The following is a 24,028-nucleotide window of genomic DNA, read 5'->3' as shown; positions in this document are numbered from 1 at the left end:
TTCCTCAAAAAAGGTGCTGGAAGCAGAGTCTTTGAAGTTGTTTAAGGCAGAAGTAGACAGATTCTTGATGAGCAAGGGGGTGAAAGGTTATCGGGGTAGTTGGTAATGTGGAGCAATCATTTTAGCCATGAACTTATTAAATGGCGGAGCAGGTTCGAGGGGCTGAGTGGCCTACTCCTCCTCATTTGTATGTTAGAAAACTGAGCTCAGTCTTGAAAGGAGGTGATCAAGAGGTGATTTTGCAGAGATATAGAAAATGGTTAAGGGACTGGAAAAGGAAAGTTTTTAAAAAATACTTCAAACTAAATTGCAAGCCTAGGACAAGGTGACGTGTTTGAAATAGTAAAAAGCAAATTCAGGGCATGAGTTAGGAAGGACACACATCTGCAATCTTTGGAATGCAAATGAGAAACCTGAAACATCGGGCTGATGTCCTGTCCCCGTGCCATTTTGCCGCCACGGGCACTGTGGTAAATGGGAAGTCTGCTGGAAGGCCAAATAAGCCACTTAAGTGGTCCAATAAAGGGCCACCCCCCCCCCCCCCACCTCCCCGCCCCTCTTGTCCCTTAAAGGGATCAGCAACCCCAACGGTGGGCAGTTAATTATCTGCCCACTGTTGAATTTAGCTGGGAGTCCAACAGAGGGCCAATGTGGGGTTCACCCCCCACCCACCAACCATCTGGCCCATCACCAAAATAAAATTCATCCCATTAAATAACCATTAGGTTCAACAATGAAAGGACTTTAGTGTTATCCAGGGCAGATGAGCGAAGATAAGCAAAATGGCCACCTTCATTTGTAATTATTTGTGATCTCGAGATTATCCTTTGTTCCTTTGTTATTCTGCAGCAGTACCCCAGCAATTGCAGGAGTGATTGGCAAGACAGTGAGAGTAGTAGGGATAAACAAAGGCAACAACTGACTGACAGGTCTGCAAAGAATATGACACTGAGTCAAAGAAAGTATAGCGATGGTTACTGACCAAAAACCAAAGCTTGTGACCACACATACAAGTTAACAAGGAAAGAGAAATGCACGTGTGAATTGTGTAACAGTGGGTGGATTACATCTCAGTCAGAATAGAAAACCGAGACAAGTTCAACATCAAGATCAAATCGTGTGGATCTCTTCGTGGATTACTATATGTATGAAATTCTTGTCTGCCTTGTGTGTGGATAAGTCTTCAAATTACACAGATACCTGCTGGAAGTTAGAAATATAGTTAGAAAATGAAGATCTGGTTTGCGGTTCATCCCCATGATGATCCTATAGTTTTAACTAGAGAACCCTCACAAAATACTAAATCCTGAATGTACAAATCTTTTAACATGAAAAAGCCTATACACAGTTCCCATTATGGTAAATACATCACTTGGTGTATGCTGTGTTATACAGACAGGAAGATCCCAGGTCTGTGCTGAGTTAATTGATCTCTATTGGAGGTTGAAAGGCATGCTTTGGCCCTTTAAATTATGAAAGGGAAAGGTCTGTCTCACTTCCAGTTTCTGATTTACCTTGGCTGGAAAATATGCATTTGTGAATGTTGGAAGGAGGACAGGATACATGAAGATTGGCCACTTGGGGCTCATTATTGGACAGAAGCCAGCACCTGTGAAACTGCACTCTTGGGGGGGGGGGGGCGGAATCAGCACCTTCAGGAGAGGAGAAAAGAGAAGAAAATCAGGATATCAACAACAAAATACACAGTATTAAATCAACACTGTGGTGATGAACAGATCTACTTATTGATTTAGGTAGTGTCAGGTGTAGTGTTTAAATGCAGGGCTGCTGTGAGATCGGGGCAAAATCTCAAATTAACATTGACTGCACCTGTTATTTGACTTCATTGTGCTAGTTTGCTGAAAGCTGTTTATGTCTCATTTTTTTACAAAATGGCATTCAGTCCTTTCATTGTCGAACCATTTCTCTTTCCTTGTAATAATGTCCTCCATTATAATGTGGAACAACCTGTAATACCACATTTTCACAGATTACAGTGGCAAAAAACATAAAGAGCACGTAACAACTCACTACTTTATGATAGCTAGACTTTTGGCTCCGGTGCAAAAATGCTACAGCAGATTGTTTCTACTCTTTCATGGGATGTGAGCATCGCTGGCAAGGCCAGCATTTGTTGCCCATCACTAACTACCCTTCGACTGAGTGGCTTGCAAGGCCATTTCAGAGGGCAGTTAAGAGTCAACCACATTGCTGTAGGTCGGAGTCACATGTAGGCCAGACCAGGTAAAGGTGGCAGATTTCCTTCCCTAATAGATGGTAGCAAACCAAATGTGTTTCTACGACATTCAATGGTAGTTTTATTGCACCTTTACTGGGACTAGCTTTCAATTCCAGATTTTAATTAATTAATTGAATTTTAATTCCACCAACTGTCATGGTGGGATTTGAACCCATGTCCCTGGCACATTAGCCTGGGCCTCTGGATTAGTAGCTCAGTGACAGTACCACGGCACCACCATCTCAGTGAGAGGCTCTCAATGTGTAACTTGCATTTGGTTGTGCAATGTGGTAAATTATTATTTTTTTATTATTAAAGCTGTGGTGATCCACCTACACCCTAGTTACAAAGAATTGCATACCCAGCTGTTTAATTTTGTATTCCACAGCTCCCGTACAATTTTCACACAGTGTTGCTTTATTTTGATTTAGAAAGTATTTTGCTGTTTAAGTTTTGACTCTCACTGCAGTGTTGTTTGGTAATCATTGGGTCGATCATACGTCTCTTGTATATCGACATTGTACCTGTGGAAAACCTTGGAGTTGAAAAAGAAATGTTCACTTTGAACGGATACTATGGAGAGTGCCAGGAAACAAAGGATTAAAACCCACGCCTTTAAAAAAAAATCCAGCCACAAAGGTAGGCTTTTCTTGTGTGTCAGATTCTTGGAATTTGTAACGTTCCCAGCAGCAAACAAGAGCTGGGTGATGTGCTTGCTGGACTTCTGATTTGCCAGTATATGACATCACATCCTGGAGATACTGTGATTGCAGCTATTCAGTTCCTGCCTCTCGGGAAAACCTGATTCTATAGGGGAGGGTTAATGACTGAGATAGACGAGTAACAAAGGACTCTGAGGGATGGGCTTTAGCTTTATCCTTGGGCATAGCAATACAAATGGCACAACAAAGTGGAATTGAATGCTTCAAAAAAGTTACCAGGTAATTCAAATTAAAAGGTGTATAGTATTTAGGTAATTTTTTTTAAGGAAACATATGCATCAATTCTGGCAACTATCGTTCAATGTATTTTTTTTCCCATCCTGGTGTTTTTAACACACGGTCGCAGTATTTGAATCAGTGATATTCTCTAGAGAGAGAGAGAGAGAGAGACATCAAACATGTGAATCAAATCCTCTCTGTAAACATTAGTCTCTGACACAATCAGCTGCTTTCTCAAAGTTTGTTGGGACTTTATCAAAATATTTAAAGTTTTAACAAAAGGTTTGGGGCCGCAGTGGAATTGTTGAATATGTACATGTGCACTTTCAATAACCCGTTTTGACCTGACACCTTGTTTAGATTTTGTGAAAGCTCACTGCTGAAGTTCCGTAACACATGTAAAAACAGGCTTTGTGCTGGAATACGTTTCTCCCAAGAATCCACTTCTAATTTTGTGTCTCGCATTCCTTGTTTAATTGAATTGAAGAAAATGTTTTACACAGTGAAGGGTGTGACGATGGAGATCAGTGAAGCTGCTAAATATGTGACAGCTCCTTTTGTAAAAAGCTCCTTCTCCTGCAGGTGTAGCATTTGTTGTTGTGTGAACAGTTCCTGGGGTCTCGTACAGCAGTCAATGTTTTTTAGGAGAATTTTCCTGGAAGCGAGCCTCTCCTAAAACTTTCAGTTCTCTGAGGGGCCAATCCTCTGGGAATATTTGGGAGCAGAAGAAATTTTGAAATGTTATGAGTCTGCTGGCCCATTAAATCTGTTCCATCTAAGGGTGAAATATAATTGGACCCAGTCCATTCAACCTCCCAAGGGAGGTACCCAACCAAAGATAAAGCCCTTGTGAAATTCCTCCCTGCCTTTCAAAGGTAATCAAAGAAAGAATTTCCATTTGCATCATTCACATAATTGGGATTCCCTCAATGCGTCACAGGAAATGAATTATGTTTGAAGGGTAATCACTGATTTTGTGTGTAAATGTGATCGTTTAGTCAGCAACTGATAATCTGTAATAAGATTTAATAACAGTAAGGCATGCGCCATGGAGAGGTCACTCCATAGTTGCCTCACAGCGACTGACACCACTGACCACCTCTAGGCGCTTACCCATTGTCTCTCGAGACAAGGAGGCCAAAGAAGAAGAAGAAGAAATATCACACAAAGAAATGGCATGTAAAATGTATTAATTGGGCGGCACAGTGGCGCAGTGGTTAGCACTGCAGCCTCACAGCTCCAGGGACCCGGGTTCGATTCTGGGTACTGCCTGTGCGGAGTTTGCAAGTTCTCCCTGTGTCTGCGTGGGTTTCCTCCGGGTGCTCCGGTTTCCTCCCACATGCCAAAGACTTGCAGGTTGATAGGTTAATTGGCCATCATAAATTGCCCCTAGTATAGGTAGGTGGTAGGGAAATATATAGGGACAGGTGGGGATGTGATAGGAATACGGGATTAGTGTAGGATTAGTATAAATGGGTGGTTGATGGTCGGCACAGACTCGGTGGGCCGAAGGGCCTGTTAAAGTGCTGTATCTCTAAACTAAACTAAAACTAAACTAATGCACTACAAAGTTTTCAGAATGTTAACAGTTGTGTTGTTGTGTGTCTCTTTTGCCAAAATGAGTTACTCAAACAGAACAAGTCCAGGATAGAGATCTACCATTCAGCAGTGATTTAGTACTGCTGTCAATCAGACTAATGAATTGCAGAACCATTGTCCTTCAGACGTTATCTCCAACTTCAAACAAAAATACACAATGGTGGTGAAATTTATAACACTGTATTCAATGGAAACAACAACAGCTTGCATTTAGATAGTGTCTTTAACCTAGTAAAATGTCCCAAAGTGCTTCACAGGAGTATTATCAAACAAAATTTGACACTCAGCCATGTAAGGAGCTATTTAGGATAGACCACCAAAGGCTTGGTCAGGGAGGTGGGTTTTAAGGACCGTCTTAAAATTAGGAGAGAGGGAGATAGAAGGGAGAGAATTCCAGAGCAGAGAGCTTTGGCAGCTGATGGGACGGTCGCCAATGGTTTAACTGTTAAAATGGGAGATGCGCAAGTGGCCAGAATTGAAATGCGCAGAGATCTCAGCGGGTTGTAGAATTGGGGGATGCTGCAGGGATAAGGAGGGGTGGGGCCATGGAGGGAATTTGAAAATGAGGATGAGAATTTTAAAATTGGGGCGTTGCTTAACCAGAAGCCAGTGTAGGTCAGTGAGCACAGGGATGACGTGTGAACAGGGCTTGGGGGCGGTTTAGGATATGAGTAGCAGAGCTTTCGATGAGCTCAGGTTTATGGAGGATGGAATTAGGAGGCCAACCAGGAGACCATTGCAGTAGTTCAGTCAAAAGGTAACAAAGGCATGGATAAGGGTTTCAGCAGCAGATGAACTGAGGTAGGAGTGGAACAGACAGTAGACTTTCTTGGTGATTTTGCAGATGTGTGGTTGCAAGCTCACCCCGGGGTCAAATACAACACCAAGGTTGTGAATGGCCTAGGTCAGCCTCAGACAGTTGCCATGGAGAGCGATTGGGATGGTGACTAGGGAACGGCATTTGTGATTGGAGCTGAAGTCAATGACTTTGGTCTACACAATATTTAATTCGAGGAAATTTCTGTTTGTCCAGTACTGGATGTCAGACAAGCAGTATACAGATCAGGGACAGTGGAGGGGTCACAAGAGGTGGCGTTGAGGTAGAACTGAGTGTTTTCAGCAGACGTGTGGAATCTGCCATTTTGTTTTCAGATAATATCACTGAGGGGCACCAAGGAGATGAGGAATAGGAAGGGGCCAAGGATAGACCTTTGGGCACACCAGAGGTAATGTGACGGGTATGGGAAGATAAGCCATTGCAGCTGATTCTCTGGCTACGACTGGACCCAGGTGAGTGCAGTCCCATCCAGTTGGCTGGAAAGGAAAAAAAATCTGGGAGGCAGGAAGTTCAAAGTCCTAACTAATGGGGACTTTTGAGTGGCATGTGTTTGCAGAGCTGCAGATGATCATCCAAAATACATCCTCGGACACACAGAATCTCTTTAGATAACTATCTAGGGATAAAGCAGAATGATGCCTTTGTTGTAGTGTTGCACAATAATGATACCTTTGCTACAAAGGTTCTGTTATATTCTATAGGGCTGAATGTTATTGGCGTGCCCACATCGCGGTGGCTCGCTTTGAACTTAGCGGCCTTCTGACACGGAAGCGCTGCCACTGAGCCCCCGCAATATTTCGCACGGGGGCACGCTTAAATGGAGGGGGCAGAGGGGCCACCCCTGATGATGCAGAGAGGGCTGCTGTTCCGTCCACAGCAATGGCGTCTGGCGCATTTTTAAAGGGAGTCAAGCCCTTCAGTGCCATTTGAATGTTTAAAGAGACAGAGTTGTGAAAAAGGCGAAATAACATTTTATTAACCTTTCCAATGCACCCCCCTCCACCCTCCCAATGAATAATCTGTTGATTTATTTTTGTCCTACTCCCCCATCAAAGTGAGTTTTCACTCATGACCTTTCCCCCTAAACTTTATTCCCTTTGACCCTAAACCCCTTCCCAACATCCCCACAATCAATAAAAAAGGTTTTCCCCATTTCCCCCCCCACAATCCCCACCCTGATAATTTCACTCCTCCCCCCTCCCCACCAATGTCACGCCTCGGAACTCCAACTACCCAAATTATGAGAACATTACTTCCACTTGCCTGCAGTATAGAAACTCATTCAGGGAATAAAATAGTAAGCACCCACAGTTATACAGTGCTTTATCACATACTCAGGATGTCACAAAAATAATCAATAAGTTCACTTACGAAGTGTAGTCACTGTTGTTATGTAGTCAAGCGCAGCAGTTTAATTTGTGTACAGCAAGTTCTCATGAGCAGCAAATAGGATGAACGGTTGGTCACGTTTTTGGGGGTATTGATTTGAAGGGAGGGGATGTTGGTCAGGACAAGGGCAGCCTTCTATGCTGTTTAACAGTGGTAAGGGATATTTGGTGTCTCACTAGACAAGCAGACGTGGCCTCTTTTTAATGTCTCATCTGAAAGACCATACTTGTAACAATACATTATCTCCTGATTGATTGAAATGTCCACCTAGATTATGTACTCAATTTCTGCAGGAGTGGGACTTGAATGTTTAACCTATTGGCTCAGATTTTTGAATGCTGCCAATTGAAATAAATAAGAGGAACACGGGCGCTTGTACATTGTCCTCTGAAAGGAAAAGAGAATTATAATTGTGGTGCATCATATCAAATGTCTGGGGTTCACATATGCTGAGTTCCTTTGATGTGCAGTGACTGTGATGTAGTTAAATGCAGCACATATTTTCCATACAGGAAGATTCCACAAATGTCAGTGAAAGGAATGATCAGTTCATCTGTGTAGTGTTGACTGTTTTCTAAAGCCGTGTCAGAAGAGCCTGTTGTCTTGGTGAGGTTAATGTTTGGTGTGGGCAGACTTGAAGAAGATGAAACTTATTTTCCTCAGTGTCTTGCTCAGATGGTCATTCAACTATGTAAGCTTGGGCAGAGACTCTTAATGGGCTATTTATCTGCAGAGGGATTGAAGCAGAAGGAGTGGAGCCCAATTCTCACCACCTGTGGCTTTATGCCTTTCTGTTTGAGACTTTAAATTTTGTTAATCAAGAAAGAAGTTAGAATAGTAGAATTACGATGAATAATTTGTCGAAAACTGACACAATCAAGTTTCTTCTTTTCTTTGATTTGGGTAAATTTTAGATGACCAAACACTTTTTTTACATTTAAGATTGTATACATTTCCTTCCGCTTTAAGAAAATATTCTTGGTTTGGCATCCACTCATCCTGTACCATAAAGTATTCTCATTTCCATTGGCACGATTTTGAAAGGAGGTCTTTCTCTGCTGCAACTGTTTAGGCAGGAGGTGAGTGAAGGCCAGTTGATAACACAGTTAACCTGTACCCCACCATCAGTGGATCATTCATTTCTCACATGTTCGTAAGAAATGAAACAGTGCTTACATCACCATCAGTTGTGAAAACCTTTCCCTGACTTCTTTCAGTAACTAGTCTTTCAAGGGTACTCTGCTTTAGCCAGACATTTGTTCCAAGAAGGTTTACCAGATAGCTATCTATCTGGAGACTCTGCTAACTTACATCTCAGCAGCACCGAGAGCACAGAAAGACCGGTGAAGAGGATAAAGAGCAAGGGGGTTCAGAGCAGACTGACTGCGTTCGAAAAAAAATCTGTGTGATGTCACAGGAAAACAGGTAAGTGATTGGTTGGTGTGTATTTCTTTCTCTCCCTAAACTATGGCATTCATTCAAACTAGGAGCTGAGAAATTAAAAATTTCAATCAGGTTAAGTATAACAGTAAGTGAATTAATAAGTATGTTAGCACAGCCGGCCTAGAGGTATTAATTAAAATTAATAGTTTCAACAAGGTACTAACTAGATTCTAAAAGAGGGAATAGAGGGTTTTTCAGATCATGGATGGGCAGCTAAGACCTGTTGCTTGCAATTCCTGCATCATGTGGGAACTTTAGGACACCTTGGGGGAACCGCATGTGGAGGAAATGTTGCTTGAGCTTGAGGGACAGCTGGAGTCACTGTGGAGCATCAGGAAAGATGAGAGTTTCCTGGATCGTAAGTTCCAGGAGATGGTCAAACCACAGGCAGTAAGAGTTCAGGATAATAGACGGGTGGCCATCTGGAAGAGTAGGAAGAGGCAGGGAAGTGCAGGAGTCTTCAGGCTGTGTGCCACTGTCAAACCAGTATTCAGCATTGGAGACTGCTGGGAGTGATGACACCTTGAAGGACTGCAATTCAGACCATGGCACTAATGGGAAAGGGACTGTACAGGAAAGAAAAACAGAGTAGAAATGCAGTTATAGGAGATTCCATAGTTAGGGGAACAATCAGGCATTTCTGTAACTGCCATCCCTAGTCCTGCATGGTGTGTTGCCTCCCTGGTGCCAGGGTAAAGGATAGCACTGAGAGGGTGCAGAATATTCTGCAGGGGGGTGAGCCAGAAGATGTGCTACACGCCAGTACCAAAAACATAGAGAGAGCTGGTAATGAGGTCCGAAGATCGGATTTTCAGGAGCTAGGGAGGAAGCTAAAAAGTAGGCTCTTTAAGGTAGTAATCTCTGGATTACTGCCAGTGCCACAGGCTAGCGAGAGTAGAAATAGGAAGATAGGGAGAATTAATGCCTAGCTTGAGGCATAGTGCAGGAGGGAGGGCTTCAGATTCTTGGGGTATTGGGACCAGTTCTGGGGAAGGAGGCACCTATTTAAAGGGACGGGTTGCACCTCAACAGGACTGGGGCCAATGTCCCTGTGGGGATGTTCACTAGTGTTGTTGAGGAAGGTTTCAACTAAATTGGCAGGGGAGTGGGCACCAGTATATAGAAGTAGAAAAGAGGAGTAAGGTAAATAAAGTGAGATTGTCAGATAGTACCAGAGAAGGAAGTAGTACCATAGATGGGAGTGGACTAAGAGGACTATGAGTAATACAAAGACAGGTTTAGAATGCATGTATGTAAATGCACAAAGTGTGGTGATTAAAGTTGGTGAGTTACAAGCACAAATAGCTGTGTGAGAATATGATGTAGTGGCAATTATGGAAACGTGGCTTAAAAATGGTGAGATAAAAGCAACGTACTGCGGATCTGGAAATCTGAAATAAAAACAAGAAATGCTGGAAATACTTAGCAGGTGTGGCAGCATCTGTGGAGAAAGAAGCAGAGTTAACGTTTCAGGTCAGTGAAGAAGAAGGGTCACTGACCTGAAACGTTAACTCTGCTTCTCTCTCCACAGATACTGCGAGACCTGCTGAGTATTTCCAGCATTTCTAGTTAAAAACGGTGAGGACTGGGCACTTAATATTCGAGGATGCAAAGTGTACAGAAAAGATAGGGAAAGAAAAAAGGGAGGTGGGGTGGCAGTACTGATTAAGAAAGGTATTGTAAAGAGAAGATATCCTTGAGGGGGCAAGAACAGAATACATTTGGTTAGAGTTGATAAAAAGAGTATGATCACACTACTGAGGATATTCTATTGGCCTTCAAATAGCGAGAGAATGATTACCCAGTTAATTACCCAAATATCGATTGAGATAGTGTTAGAGAAAAGGGAAAGGAGTAGGAGGAATTTCTGAAGTGTGTTCAGGAGAACTTCCTTGATAAGTATGTTCTTGGTCCAACTGGGATGGAGACTTTGCTGGAGCTGGTGCTGGGGAGTAAGGCGGGCCAAGTGGACTGCCGGGGAGCACTTGGGTAAGAGTGATCATCATATCATAAAGTTTAGACCAGTAATGGAGAACAGCAAGGAACAATGTAAAGTAACTTCGATGGGTTGAGAAGGGATCTAGTCAGGGTAAAATGGAACCAAAGACTGACCGGAAAAACTGTAACAGAACAATGGGTGATCTTTAAGGAGGAGGTGTTTCAAGTACAGGCTAGGTACATTCCAGCAAGGGTGAAAGGTAGGGGAACGAAAGACAGGGCTCCTTGGATGATGAGGGAGATAGAGAATATCATGAAACAAAAAAAGAGGGTGTATGATATATGCTGAGTGAATTCTTCAAGCGAGAACCAGGTGCAATACAATAAGTTAAGAGGGGAAGCGAAGAGGAAAATAAGACTAACAAAGAAAATATGAGAATGGAATGGCAGTTAACATAAAAGATTCCCCAAAAATCTTCTACCGGCATGTAAATAATAAACGAGTACAAAGAGGCTGCATGGGGCCTATTGGGGACAAAGAGGGTGATATGTTCTTTGAGGCACAGGGCAAGGCTAGAATACTTAATGATTACTTCGTATTGGTGTTTACTAAGGAGGAGGATGCTGACAAAGTATCAGTAGAAGCAAAGATGGTAGAGGTAATAGATGGGGTGAAAATTGATAGGCAGGATATACTAGAAAGCTTGGTTATGCTTAGAGTGGATGAGTTGTCTGGTCTGGATGGCTTGCATCCCAAGTAACGAAAGGAAATTGGGGTGGAGATAGCAAAAGGGCTTGCCATAATCTTCCAATGTTCCCTAGATACGGGGAGGTTCCGGAGGATTGGCTAGTGGTAAATGTGACACGCTTATTCAACAAAATGTGTAAGCACATTCTTATTAACTATAGACCAGTCAGTTTAAGATCAGTGGTGGGTAAGGTTTTAGAAACAATAATCAGGGAAAAAATTAACAGGCATTGGAGAGGTTTGAGTTAATTAAGGAGAGCCAGAACAGATTTGTGAAAGGGAGATCATGCTTAATCTAATCCAATCTTAATATAATTGAACTTTTTGGAAGTAACAGGGAAGAGGGATGAAGGGAATGCATTGGTTACATTGATTTTAAGAAAGTGTTTCACAAAGTACCACATAAAAAGTTTGTTAACAAAATTAACAATGGAATAGGAAGGTCTGTGACAACTTGGGTAAAAAAAAATTGGCTTAAGGATAGAAAAGAGCCAGTCATGGTAAGTGGTTATTTTTCAGACTGGAGGATTGTAGACTTGCTCCCCAAGGATAAGTGCCAGAACCACTGCTTTTTTCATTGATAATATATATATTTCTATATGACTTGGATATTGGAATACAGAGTAAAATTTTAATATTTAACCATGATACCAAAGTTGGAGGAGTGGCAAACAGTGAAGATGATACAATTTGACTGAAACAGGACATAGATAGGCTAACAGGTGGGCAGGCAAATGGAATTAAATACAGAGAAGTGTGAGGTGATGCATTTTGGCAGAAGGGTTAGGGAAAGGCAATATAGACTTAATGGCGCAATTCTAAAGAGTGTGCAGGGACAGAGGGACCTGTGTGTGCATGTGCATAGATCTTTGAAGGTGGCAGGATATATTGAGAGAGTAGTTAGCAAAGCGTAAGGGATCTTAGGCTTCATAATAGAGGTATTGAGTACAAAAATAGGGAAATTATAATGAATCTTTATAAAGCTCTGGTTAGACCCCAACTAGAGTATTGCCTTCAGTTCTGGCCACCGCACTTTAGGAAGGATGTGAGGGCCCTTGAGAGGGTGCAGAGCAGATATACCGGAATTATTCCAGGGATGAGGGATTTTAGCTACAAGGTTAGGTTGGAGAAGCTGGGGTTATTCTTCTTGGAGCAAAGGAGGTTGAGGAGAGATTTGATAGAAGTGTACAAGATTATGACTGGTTTAGATAAGGTAGACAAAAAAGCTGTTCCCATTAGCTGATAATACATGGACTAGGGGGCACAGATTAAAGGTTTTGGGCAAGAGATGCAGAGGAGATGTGAGGAAGAATTTTTTTATGCAGAGTGGTAATGACCTGGAACACTGCCTAAGAGGATGGTGGAAATAGAGATCATGAATGATCTCGAGGGAAATTGGATGGGCACTTGAAGGAAATTAACTTTTTGGGCTACGAGGGTAGAGTGGGGGAATGGGACAAACTGGATTGATGTACGGAGAGCTGGCATAGACTTGACTGGCCAAATGGCCTCCTTCTATGCCATAATGACACTATGACTTCTCCCCTCCTACACACAGGCGATGGCACCAATTGTAATGGACTTGCTGGTAGTGGCTATTGTAGTACAGTCTGTGACTTGAACTAAAAACTTTTATGATCTATCAGCCCCTTAAGAAAATAACTCACAACATTTATGCTGTGTGCAAATTGGCTGCCATGTTTCCTACAATACAACAGTGTCTATATTTCAGAAGTACTTAAGTGGCTGTACTTTGGGATGCCCTGAGGTTGAGAAAGGTGTTATATAAATGCAAGTCTTTTTTATGCTCCTCTGGTTTCTGCTACCACAAAACTAGAATCCAGATCGAAACTACAGAGTTAAATGCAGAGGCCACGTTTTTTTTCAAACCTGATTTTGGCTACAATATTATACATGGATAATTTTTTTAAAAAGGAAATTTATCAGTTTTGCTCTGCGTTCCTACAGTTTGTTTCTGAAATGCTTGAAAATAACGAGCCTAGTTTAGCTCACTTATATGAGTCAATTCGTCTACCAGTGAACTTGCCTCATTCTATGCACAGATTTCACACATTAATAAGTAACTGTGCTGGGAGGGCAGCTTGTGGTTAAATCCTAATGTTGAAGTAGCTTGGAATCTTCATGAAACAATTCTGGATAGAATCACAAGGAAACAGATTTTCACAGAAAGAGGTGCTGGGTGATTTAAGATATTTTCTTTCTCCCTTCCCCCATGTCTCTCAAAGTTTTCTTTGCTTCGGAATCAATATCCAGTTACAAATTTTCCACACTTTTAAGTTGTGAGGTAACAACACTGACTGTGATTTTCTTTAGTTGTGTTATTTCTCAATCCTGATGAAGGCTTAATAACTTAGAACAAACTTTGGGATTGTAAAATAAAGCAGTGTATATGTAGGGATTTAAATACAATCCCAAAGAGTTTAATTAGTGTTTTATCTAAGTGACAGTAAGCAGGGAGTCGAGTACATACAATATCAGAACTGTGTTTGAACCTTTTTTGATGCATTTTAATTAATTTGCTTAAGGCAGAGAAAAATATCAAAGTAGATGACTTCAGTTGTAGTCTTACTTAACCATGTACATGTTGTTTGTTAATTCCTTTTGTAAAACTGATCTGTAGCACAGCATTCACCTGCACCCTGTAAAGCTGATACAGGTGTAGTCATTTGATGAGACTGCCCAGTGTTAACACCTTCTGTGTTGATTTTAAACTGCAGGAAGTGTGAGTTTAGAAATGAAAATTTTACAGTAACACTCACAAATACTGGACTCTTATGTAGTGCAGCAAATGGTGCAATTTACTCGTTAAGGTTGTGGGTTTTGTAGTTAACACTGCTTTACCATAATTTGGGATTTTAAGATCCATAGGTTGTTGTGCAGTCACTCACATGTGTGTCAGTTTAATTGCTCTTCTTAATTTTCATTATTTCTGCTATTTGCTGAAATTCTAATTAAGGCCATATTCAGCCAGACTGGTTACTATAGTAACTGGGGTTTCAACTAAGAGATTGGAGTTTGAATCCCACTATTGACTGACCTGATTAAATAAGTAGTAGAGGTAATAAATCTAGACACTTAACAGGAGCATTATACCAGAAAATTACAAAAAAATGGACAGTATCCAGTCTCAGTTAGTCAGTCTTTCTGTCTCTCTTGTGACCTCTGAACTTTAAGGAATGTGATTGCAAATCAACTCATTAAACATTCCTTTTATCAGTAAAGTACTTTAATTTCTAGAAATAACTTTAGCAGTGCAGCACTCGCCTGCAATGTAATTATTTAATCTGCTTTACTTGTCCCAAGTGCTTATTAGGTGGATAGGTTAAAAAAGACTTCTTTCTGCACATTTCCCTCTCCCTTCACAAGGGATCTGACCTGATTCAGTAATAATTGCTCTCGATCAGCTATGGTAAGTCAGTTTCTGTTTGATGTTGACCTGAGATATATTGGTTTCAGGGAAGTTTTAGGAGACATAGCCTTAACAAATTCCTGTGGATTTACTACCCAGCTGCATCAAACCCATGTGTCCGAAACCAGTGATTCCAGAAGGGGTATACCATAGTGTAAAAGCAACTTTATTATGCCATTATAAAAGCAAAATACTGTGGATGCTGGAAATCTGAAATAAAAACAGAAAATGCTCGAAGTACTCAACAGGTCTGACACATCTGTGGAGACAGAAACAATTAATGGGCTGGATTTTGTGTGGCCCATGAGGCTTTGTCGGAAACGGGGGCACAAGGTATCGTAACTTATGGCGGGACACTGGCGGGGCGGAGGGGCTGTCGCCTCCCTGTTGCCAAGTAATCTTCCCGGAATGGGATAGGCCGATGATGGCTTTCCCGTCCAGAGGCCAATTGAGGCCAAATATGGGCCTCTCCCTGCCGCCGCTAGGATCTTACTAGCAGCAGGTCGGGCCTTCGCTATGCAGGGAAGGACGCCTTATAACACGAGGTGCCCTTTTTGCAGGCTTGGGGCAGGTTTCTCCTCCGTGGGCAATTTGTGGCCCACAGAGGACCCCCACCGGGAACCAATTGAACCCACCCCCGGGACCCTCCTAGCCCCTGAACTGTAAGACCACCTTCCAAACTGGCCCCGGTGACCCCACCTCACCTACCTCTTGTCTGGGGTTCCAGTGCTGGGCCTGCAGTGGCCACTGCTCCTTGTGACACTGCTGAGCTGCCAGCCCTTTGGTTGGCCAGCAGCTCATGGAGGCGGGATCCCTGCCTTTAAAGGGATGGGGATCCCGCCTCCTGAAACTTTGATTTAAAAAGACTCGAGGATCACTCCGGCGGGGTGCAGGAGGGCGAAAAGGCAGAGACGGGGTTTCCTCCGTCTATTCGGCCTGCACTGGGAGCCCTGCCTCCAGCACAAAATCCAGCCCAGTGTTTCAGATCGCTGACCTTTCATTCAGTATGTCCAGCATTTTCTGTTTTTATTAACTATGCCATTAAGCTGTTAAGAGTATATGCTGAAAGCAGTATGGTTTGAATGGACAATGAAATGTTAATGGTTATATATGAGCTGTACCCTTTTGAGTTGTTCCATTTAGTTGTTTAGTGGGCCAGTAAAAGTCTTTGACTGTTATATGGTGAACTCTATCTTGTAGAATATTTATCTAGTAAATATTATTCTGGTTATTTGTAATATTTAATAATTAAACTCAATCAAATATGCAAGGTAATGTCGTAAGTGTACGTTATTCTGGATATAAATTGCAGTCACTTCTCATGCAAAATCTAATGTGCGTTCATCTTTATCAAGTTTAACTTGTGTAATGTATTAGGTAGAAATGGGGTCACTTCTGTTTTGTATTGGCTTATTGAGTTTGGCAGGATGAAAAGAAATTGGGCTGAAATCTGTAAACATCTTAATTGTTGGACTTGATATCAGTGTATCCTTTCCATCCGGGCAAGTGCAGTATAACAGAGGCACAAGCAGGTAATGTGGACCATTATATAATAATCCAAAATGTCATATGCCCACTCACCTCTCTTGGAGTACAAAATCCACATCCTGCCACTCCGCTTTATTTCTTGATGATTTTCTTCCCTCCCCTCCTCTCTGAGGCCACGAGCTCCCTGTTCATGTTTTTCATGTGTGAGGCTTGCCAGTAAGAGTTTGTAGCCTTTTCAATAGCAGGGTGCATCGCAGCAGAGGTCAGTGTTGTCTTCTCCATTTAGGCACATCTCCAGCTAGGGGGCCAGAGTAGCAACTGGGAATGAGAATCCTGGCCTCTCTTCACTTCCCCACCCCATTTCCCCAATCCAAGGAGGATGACAACAATTGTATCACTTTAAATGCCACCCAAATGAGATTGGTCTATTCAGCATAGACTAGGAAACAGAATTTAGAACCTTCCTGTTCTATAGCAACACATCTCTTACCTGCTTCACCAAAGACCTGGTAGACCACGCGCCTTTCTCTTTGACTGTAAAATACCAGAAGGAAGATAAAAAAGAAAAGCTTTTGAAAAAAGCATTCACTAAAATAAGATATTGATGGAACAACTAGGAAACCTATTGTTTTTCTCTATGAATGGCTTTATTGTAACATCTATTTGGAGCTGTTGTGTGCCCAGAGCAGTAGCTGTCCAAATGCATTTCTGTGCTCAATGGAACTTGCTACAATACTTGTATAATACACCAAAGTGTATTTAACATTTGTGTTTTAACAAATATGAGAGTTTATATAAATTAGCAAATTGTTTTGGTTTTTACACTTTAATGTTGCGTTTTCTTGTGCTTGAAATGCAGGTGATACTGCATTTATCGCCCAAACTAATTTTCCCATCATATTAGTTTTAGTAATGGCAACAGCTGACTCACTGCAGCGTTTGACTTCGAGGCAAACCTTTAATAACACAGTACGTGGCATAAGCTGTTCAAATCATCCCTATTCTATATGTGTATGTATAAATATATATATATATACATTGTGGTATATTTACAGATGGATAAAACTTAATATATATTGCTAAGAGAAATTAAGGTAGACTTCACAAAGATAGTCAGATTTTATTTTGTAACTCAATCATATTTAGGCATCCATCTGATAAAATTGCTTGGTTTACAGAATGTAGTTTTTATTTCCCTGTTAAATGCTCATTGCTGTCTGGCATTGTCTTTCTGATGAGAAGAATACAGAGGCATCTTTTCTGAATCCTTCCCATGGCGTTGTAAACTGGTCTATAGGAGAGATGAAACTCATATTGCTGAGCCTTGAAGGTCAGGAAGTCCCTGTTCAGTGACTGGTCTGTGCCCAGTTAGCTGTTGCGAATTGGGACCCAACTGCAGTGCTACAATTGCCTGAGGAACAAATGAATTAGGAAATAAATAATTAATCAGGGTTTGTATTCCTGAGTGCAATTCCACAAACTTCTACTGAAAATGCTCATACATGGATACTGGGTGATCACAAGCCAGGGCTTGGCTGCAATCCACGATGGCTTGCTGGTTAGTAAGTAATTAGTGGTTGCTTAGCTGAATACTGGAGGGTGACTGTTGCCCATGAAACTGTACAGCAACAACAACATAATATGCTTACATAGTGCCTTTAATGTAATAAAACATCCCAAGGCACTTCTGAAGTACTTGAGTGAGTGAGTCAGCAGTGAAGATTAAAGAAAGCTTGAAAAAACTTGCATTTAAACAGTGCCATTCACAACCTCAGGATATATCCAAACACTTTACAGACAATGAATTACCTTTGAATTGCAGTCACTGTTGTAATAGAGGGCAGGAATTCTCAACTTGTTTGCTTCTGAGCCTCCCCCCAGTTATAAAAATTCCAAGGACTCCCCCGTAAGACAAATTTTTTTTCTCTATATAAAAATTAGTTCTGCAATTAAACAAAGAGCTGGCACAGAAATGATGGGCTGATTGGCCCCCTTCTCTGCTGTATGATTCTGTGAAAGATGATCCATCACTTTTGTACAGTCTGAGTACAAATGGTATCATCCTTCAAACGGTTCACCTGGAAGGAAGATTGACCTGTAGCACAGTCATTTAACCATATTTATCATGTTTGCGGTCCTAAAATTCTTAAAATTCACATGTTTTACTGACAACTCTGTGTTAGAAGCAAAGAGTTGTGTTAACATGTTTGGCAGGATACTTAATGGAAGTGTTTATTTACTGAAAATATAGCAAGCAAACAACTGATGTCTTTAATGTGTTCACTGGGCTTTGTAAATTTAACTACACTAGTGTTAAGATAAACTGGGTACATTATGTGTATTAGTAATCTGCACCTTTAAAATGGTTGATAACTGCCATACAACTGTCAAATCATTTTTCCCCAATTAGATAAATATTTAAATTTCCACACTTTGCTGTCATCTCACGATGATAAATTAGGATTCCACTTCTTGTGCCTGAAAACTTGCTGAAAACACCAAAACAGTTAAACTTCATATCTCAAAGTTCAATTTTAATATTTGAGAACTAAACAGGGCAACACAAAAGTAGGATTGACCATTTGAGGAGCTGTTAGTGGCTTTAAAGCAGAAAATTAAAGTTTAATGTTTTCAGCCCTCTTGCTCATTTAAGTAGGAATCAATGTTCATAGTATCAAGAAAGGCGCAGTCATTATTCCATATGAAACATATTTTTACATCAGTTGAATCTCCGAACAGATTGTACTTCAGTGCCTATCAAGGTGTCTGCATGAAAATCAACACCTCTGGCATTGCAATCCTGTTTAAAGCCAGACAGCTCACTATCATATTACACAGGCTGACTGGTAAATCATTTCATGGGCTTTAGGCTAGTGTGTAGAATTCAAATGAAAAGTATTGCAAAACCTCACACACAAACAATCATTACGGCACATGTCAGAATAAGATGCTCTGTGATTCCCTTTGCATCGCTCTGACACAGTCAAGAATTAATCATTTTGTTTAATAAGCTAGTTACAAGTGCGACAGTCACTGCCACCCAAAGTCTGTATCACAGGATCATGGGATGCTGAAAGGCAATGGCATGGCTGGACCGATAACATCATGTCCTTTACCAATAGGCTGCCTTGCCTCTTTGTCTCTTCTATATACACATGCTAAAATCTGGCTGAGACCTTCGTCCTTAAGAGGGGGGTTGTCAATCCTTTAACCCCCCCCCATTTGATACAGAAAGATAATTGGTTCTAGGAACTGGGTCTCGAACAGTAATACCCCCAGTGATCGTCGAATATAAAACAATAGGAAGTCAACGTGAAATCATTTTAGAAACAATTTGAAGATTTGGCGGACCCCTTGAAATATATCCGCAGACCTCTAGAGGGCTACGGATCCCTGGTTAAGAACTGCTGATGTAGGAAGTGCAGCAACCAATTTGTATACAGCAAGCTCCCACAGATATCAATGTGATAATGACCAGATAATCTCTCTCAATAATGTTGGTTGTGGGGTAAATATTGGCCAGGACACTAGGAGGAACAGCTCCTCTTCAAGTAATGCCATGGAATCTTTTATGCCAACCTGAGAGGGCAGTCAGAGCCTCCGTTTAGCATCTCATCCGAAAAATGCCACTTCAGACAATGCAGCACTCCCTCAGTATTGCACTGGAGTGTCAGTCTAGATTTGTGCTCAGGTCTCTGGAGTGGAACCTGAATCCACCGAGAAACTGACTCTGGCCAAGATGCTGCCACTGAGCTATGACTAACCTCCAAAGGAGGGGCTGGAGAAGAAAACTTATTGGAGTGACATACCTTCTGATCTTTTTAAGGATATGTTTCTCAACTTCCTCAGCAACTCCACTCCCTCTCTGTCTCTTCCAATGACCATGATAGAGACGAGGAAAATTCCTGGAGAAATTGCAAGGATAGAACATACTGCAGGAACAGCCTATCAGTGTGTTAGTACACTCCAGTACTGGACCTGTTTCCCATTTATTATGTTTTGAAGGTAGTAGCTGGTCTTGCAACAAGAGTTGGTGAAATGATGGGGGAGGACAGAGACCCCAGGGATGGAGAACTGCGTGAGACTGAACAAAAAAATAGCTCTCAAATGGGAGATGAGTAAGTTGGATTTTTTTTTTTCTGAGAGCAATTAGCAATTAGTAAAGGTGATGAACAAGCCACAAGATAGTGGAGTATTTTAATAATGCTGGAATGGAATTATTGAAGTTCACTCTGTTGACTTGGTTGTACCAAAGTCATGTGGAATTAATCAAATTCAAGACAAAACTGATGGTCATTTTTGCACATCTGTTTCAATATATGTTAATGAAACCCTAAAATCATTCATAAAAATAGCCATTGGCTTTTGTAACCTATCTAGTCCAGTGGCTTGTGTGGCTCTAACATTTGTGTCTGCTGCAATCAGTGATTTTATTTCAAAGTTTACAATTTACAAAACAGAATTGAGAATTTCTCCAGGAAGGATAGCAATTTTGTCTGGGAAGAAGTTTTATTTTATGGTCGCTATGCAGTTTGATGACTTTCAAATTGAACATTTCAGTCAATTTGCGAACAGACAATGGGAGCAGCAAATTTCTTCCAATTTCTAATTTTTCTTCAATTTTCGCACCGATTGTGAATTCTGCCCAGTCGAGAATATTAATTGTACCTGTGATTAGTTACACTGTAATTGGTTTCAGATTAGTTCAAGAATAGTCCCATTAATATTGCCATGGGCAGAAGACTTATCAGCTGGACATTGAGGCCACCACTATGAAGAAAGGAGTTTGGGGGTCTTGCCCATCTGAATGAGAGGGGAAATTCAGAAAGGATGGCATAGCTAATGGACTGAGACTCAAACACAATTAGAAGTGAAAGCCGGATCAAGGATTATTTGAAAGATCAAAGGAAAGGCACATCAGTTACATGCTTATTAATGATTCAAAATGTGATGCCATCTCAACTTGGGGCAATAGGGAAAAACCATGAGTAGCTTCATCAGATAAAATATAAAGGGAGCTAAAGTAATGACAAAATCAGCAAGAGAGGAAAGGAGAGTTCTTGACAAAATACATAATTCGCTGTAGTTAGATATGCTGGCCTTGATTTTTCAGGTGGGGGTTGGTGGCGGGAAGGATGTGCATGAGTTGGGTAGTGGGCAGTGTATCCAGAGAGTTAGGCAACATGGAGGTCCAGTGATCTTAACAGCAGGGCCTTATTTAAATAAAATTCCTGGATTCCTGTCTGACAGACGCCAGATTCACTAGCTGGCTGGTGGGCAGGAGCGAGAATTTGAACTGCAGATGAAGGAAGAGAGTTGTATATCCAAGTTTGCAAATTACACTAAGTTAGGAGGGGCAGTTAGTTGTGTAGATGGGAGGAGGAAGTTCTAAAGGGACATAGATTAAGTGAGTGGGCAAAACTGTGGCAGGTGGAGTTCAATATGGGAAAGTGTGAGGTCACCCACTTTGGATCCAAAAACAATTTGGAATATTTTCTGGATGGTGAGAGACTAGAAACTGTGGAGGGGCAAGGTGATTTGGGAGTCCAAATCACTAAAAGCTATCAGACAGGTACAGAAAGTAATCCAGCTTCTAATGGAATGCTGGCCTTTATTTTAAGGGGGTTGGAACACAAAGGGGAGGAAGTGCTGTTTCAGTTGTACAGTGCCTTGGTCAGACCCCATCTGGAGTATTGTGTTTAGTTTTGGGTACCACAACTTAGCAAGTGCAGCGCAGACTCATTAGAATGACATCATGGGATTATTGGGTTGTAGTGGGTACAGTGCAGGTTCATCAAAATTATACCAGGGCAAAAGGTGTTAAAATATGAGGACAGGTTGCATAAACGCAGCTTATATTCTCTTGAATTTAGAAGGTTCAAAGGTGGTCTAATTAAGAGGTTCAAAATAAGTAAGGGATTTGATAGGGTAGCTATGTAAAAAATTATTCCCTCTGGTGGGAAAATCCAGAAGAAGGGACCACAATCTTCGAATTAGAGCTGGATCATTCAAGAGTGAAATCAGGGGAAATACTTTTCTCCCAAAATGCATGAATGCTGGATCAATTGGAATTTTAAAGACGGAGATAGATTATCTTTTGTTAGGTAAGGGTATCAAGGGTTATGGATCCAATGTGAGTACCTCTGGATTTGAGGCATAGATAAGCCATGATGTAATTGAATGGTGGAACAGGCTGCATGGACTAAGTGGTCTATTTCTGTTGCTGTATTCTCATGGATGGCTTACAGTGCAGTCCAAGAACTGATCAAAGTCATGGATGTATTGATCTACTGACTCATACCTCACCAGTACATCCAGCAAGGGAATTACACCTTACAAGTGAATAACAGATTACTGAAGTGGTGCAGAATGTAGTTAATCACAGCTTGAGTAATTAAAAAAAAAATTAACATTTCATTCTGTACTGCTGTATCTGAAAAGAAAAAATTGCAAGGTTACTGGCAAAAGGCAGGGAGTGGGACTAGGTGAGTTGCTCTTGCAGAGAGCTGGCACAGACATGATGGGCTGAATGGCCTTCTGTGCTATAAGCATTCAATGATTCTATGATCTTGTTCAATTGGCAGAATCAATACTGGGATTCCTAATCCCAATGATTTCAGAATCTTAATATACCTGGGCGGCATGATTTGAAAACCAGTTGCTTGCCTTTTCATGAGCTTTGTTTCCATAACTGCTGTACTGAATGATTGCTAATTCTGTCATATGGGAGAATAAACAAAGAAAACAACTAAATGCATAGAGCTGCACCAAACTAAAAGGAGCGGATTTCCAGAGGATGGGATAAATATACTGATAATACTGGCACTTTGTTACTGTACTATATGGTAAGAGTTGATCATATTGTAATACTGGCCTCTCTGCTAGGAGGAGATATGAATAAAAGAGGAAGTCAACATGGCCGATTAAGTAGAATCTCTGTGTGTGTGATTTATTTCCAGTCCAAACACCACAGAAAGATGGCGACAAGGAAGGGATGGATTTTTTTTTACAATTCCTTGGAATAATCGAGGTCCGGAGAACATTGTGACAATTTTTGGAACCCCTGAAGTTAAATTTGAGGGAGTTTGAGCAGTTTAGAAAGATTGCTCCGTGTGTACATGTCATGCCCCTGCACAGCTCAGTCAGCTAGCGTATGATATGTAGGGTGGAGGCTATCATTTTTCTTTTGCACCATAGGAGATATGAACTGTGAGCAGATACGATTTAGACTGTATGTAGGTGCATGAAAAAATGGCCCAAAAAGCTTATTTGGGGTCAATGAGGGAATTCAACCTTGACAAAGAAGACTGGAGTAATTATGAACGAAGGTGTAACATTTGCATGAAGCAAATAAAACAGGCAGTGAAGATAAAGTTAATGTCTTCCTCACCATGATGGGGCCAGGTGCCTTTGATGTAGTGTCTAACCAGTGTTGGCCTGCCAGACCCCAGTACTATGAGATTCTAGATTCCTGTTGTGGCACAACTAAGAATGAAATCACACTGAGAGTTGCATTCCGTCAAAGGAAACAGTTTGTCAAGTGAGTCTGTAGCAGATTACATTCTTCAGTTAAAGAAACTCTCCTGCCACTGGGTATGGTGCAAACTTAGAGATCAACTTTAGGTACAATTTCAAAGGATGCTTGAAAAAATGATAAAATTCAGGCCAAGCTGTTGAGTAAAGGAAATAAGCTGATGTGGAGGGAGTGTTGAAGTCATGGCCATGGAAAAGGCAGAAAGAGATAGTTGCAAATTGCAAGGGAGTTCTTTTTTTCAAGCCGGCAGGTGAAGTCCACTGGATTTCAGCGGCATCCAGACCATGCAGCCAAGTCCACAGTTTCCGAGTCAGAAGTTCAGATGTTAGCATTGCCATGGTAGCCACAAACCATCTCAATGTCTCCTTTTCCAGTCAAAGTGCTATACCAGTGGGAATGTTGGTCATATCCAGACAGCATGCAGGAATAGAGGAAGCAGTA

At 41.4% G+C, this 24,028-nt stretch overlaps 1 protein-coding gene across 3 annotated transcripts in view; it reads left to right on the top strand.

Moving 5' to 3' along the window:
• The window catches only part of fhod1 (formin homology 2 domain containing 1), a 386,223-nt gene that overhangs the window by 11,301 nt on the left and 350,894 nt on the right, over positions 1-24,028 (top strand). The window contains exon 1 of one of the 3 annotated variants that reach the window (XM_068049569.1): positions 3,079-3,180. The exons of the other annotated variants lie outside the window; for them this stretch is intronic. Within the exon in view, the coding sequence (XP_067905670.1) occupies positions 3,160-3,180 (21 nt within the window). The 5' untranslated portion in view covers positions 3,079-3,159. Of the gene's footprint in view, positions 1-3,078; positions 3,181-24,028 lie in introns of those variants that run through there. 3 annotated transcript variants of the gene reach the window in all.

Source organism: Heterodontus francisci, chromosome 17 (assembly GCF_036365525.1).
Source record: "Heterodontus francisci isolate sHetFra1 chromosome 17, sHetFra1.hap1, whole genome shotgun sequence".
Taxonomy (NCBI): domain Eukaryota; kingdom Metazoa; phylum Chordata; class Chondrichthyes; order Heterodontiformes; family Heterodontidae; genus Heterodontus; species Heterodontus francisci.
This window is presented reverse-complemented; position numbering and strand designations above follow the sequence as displayed.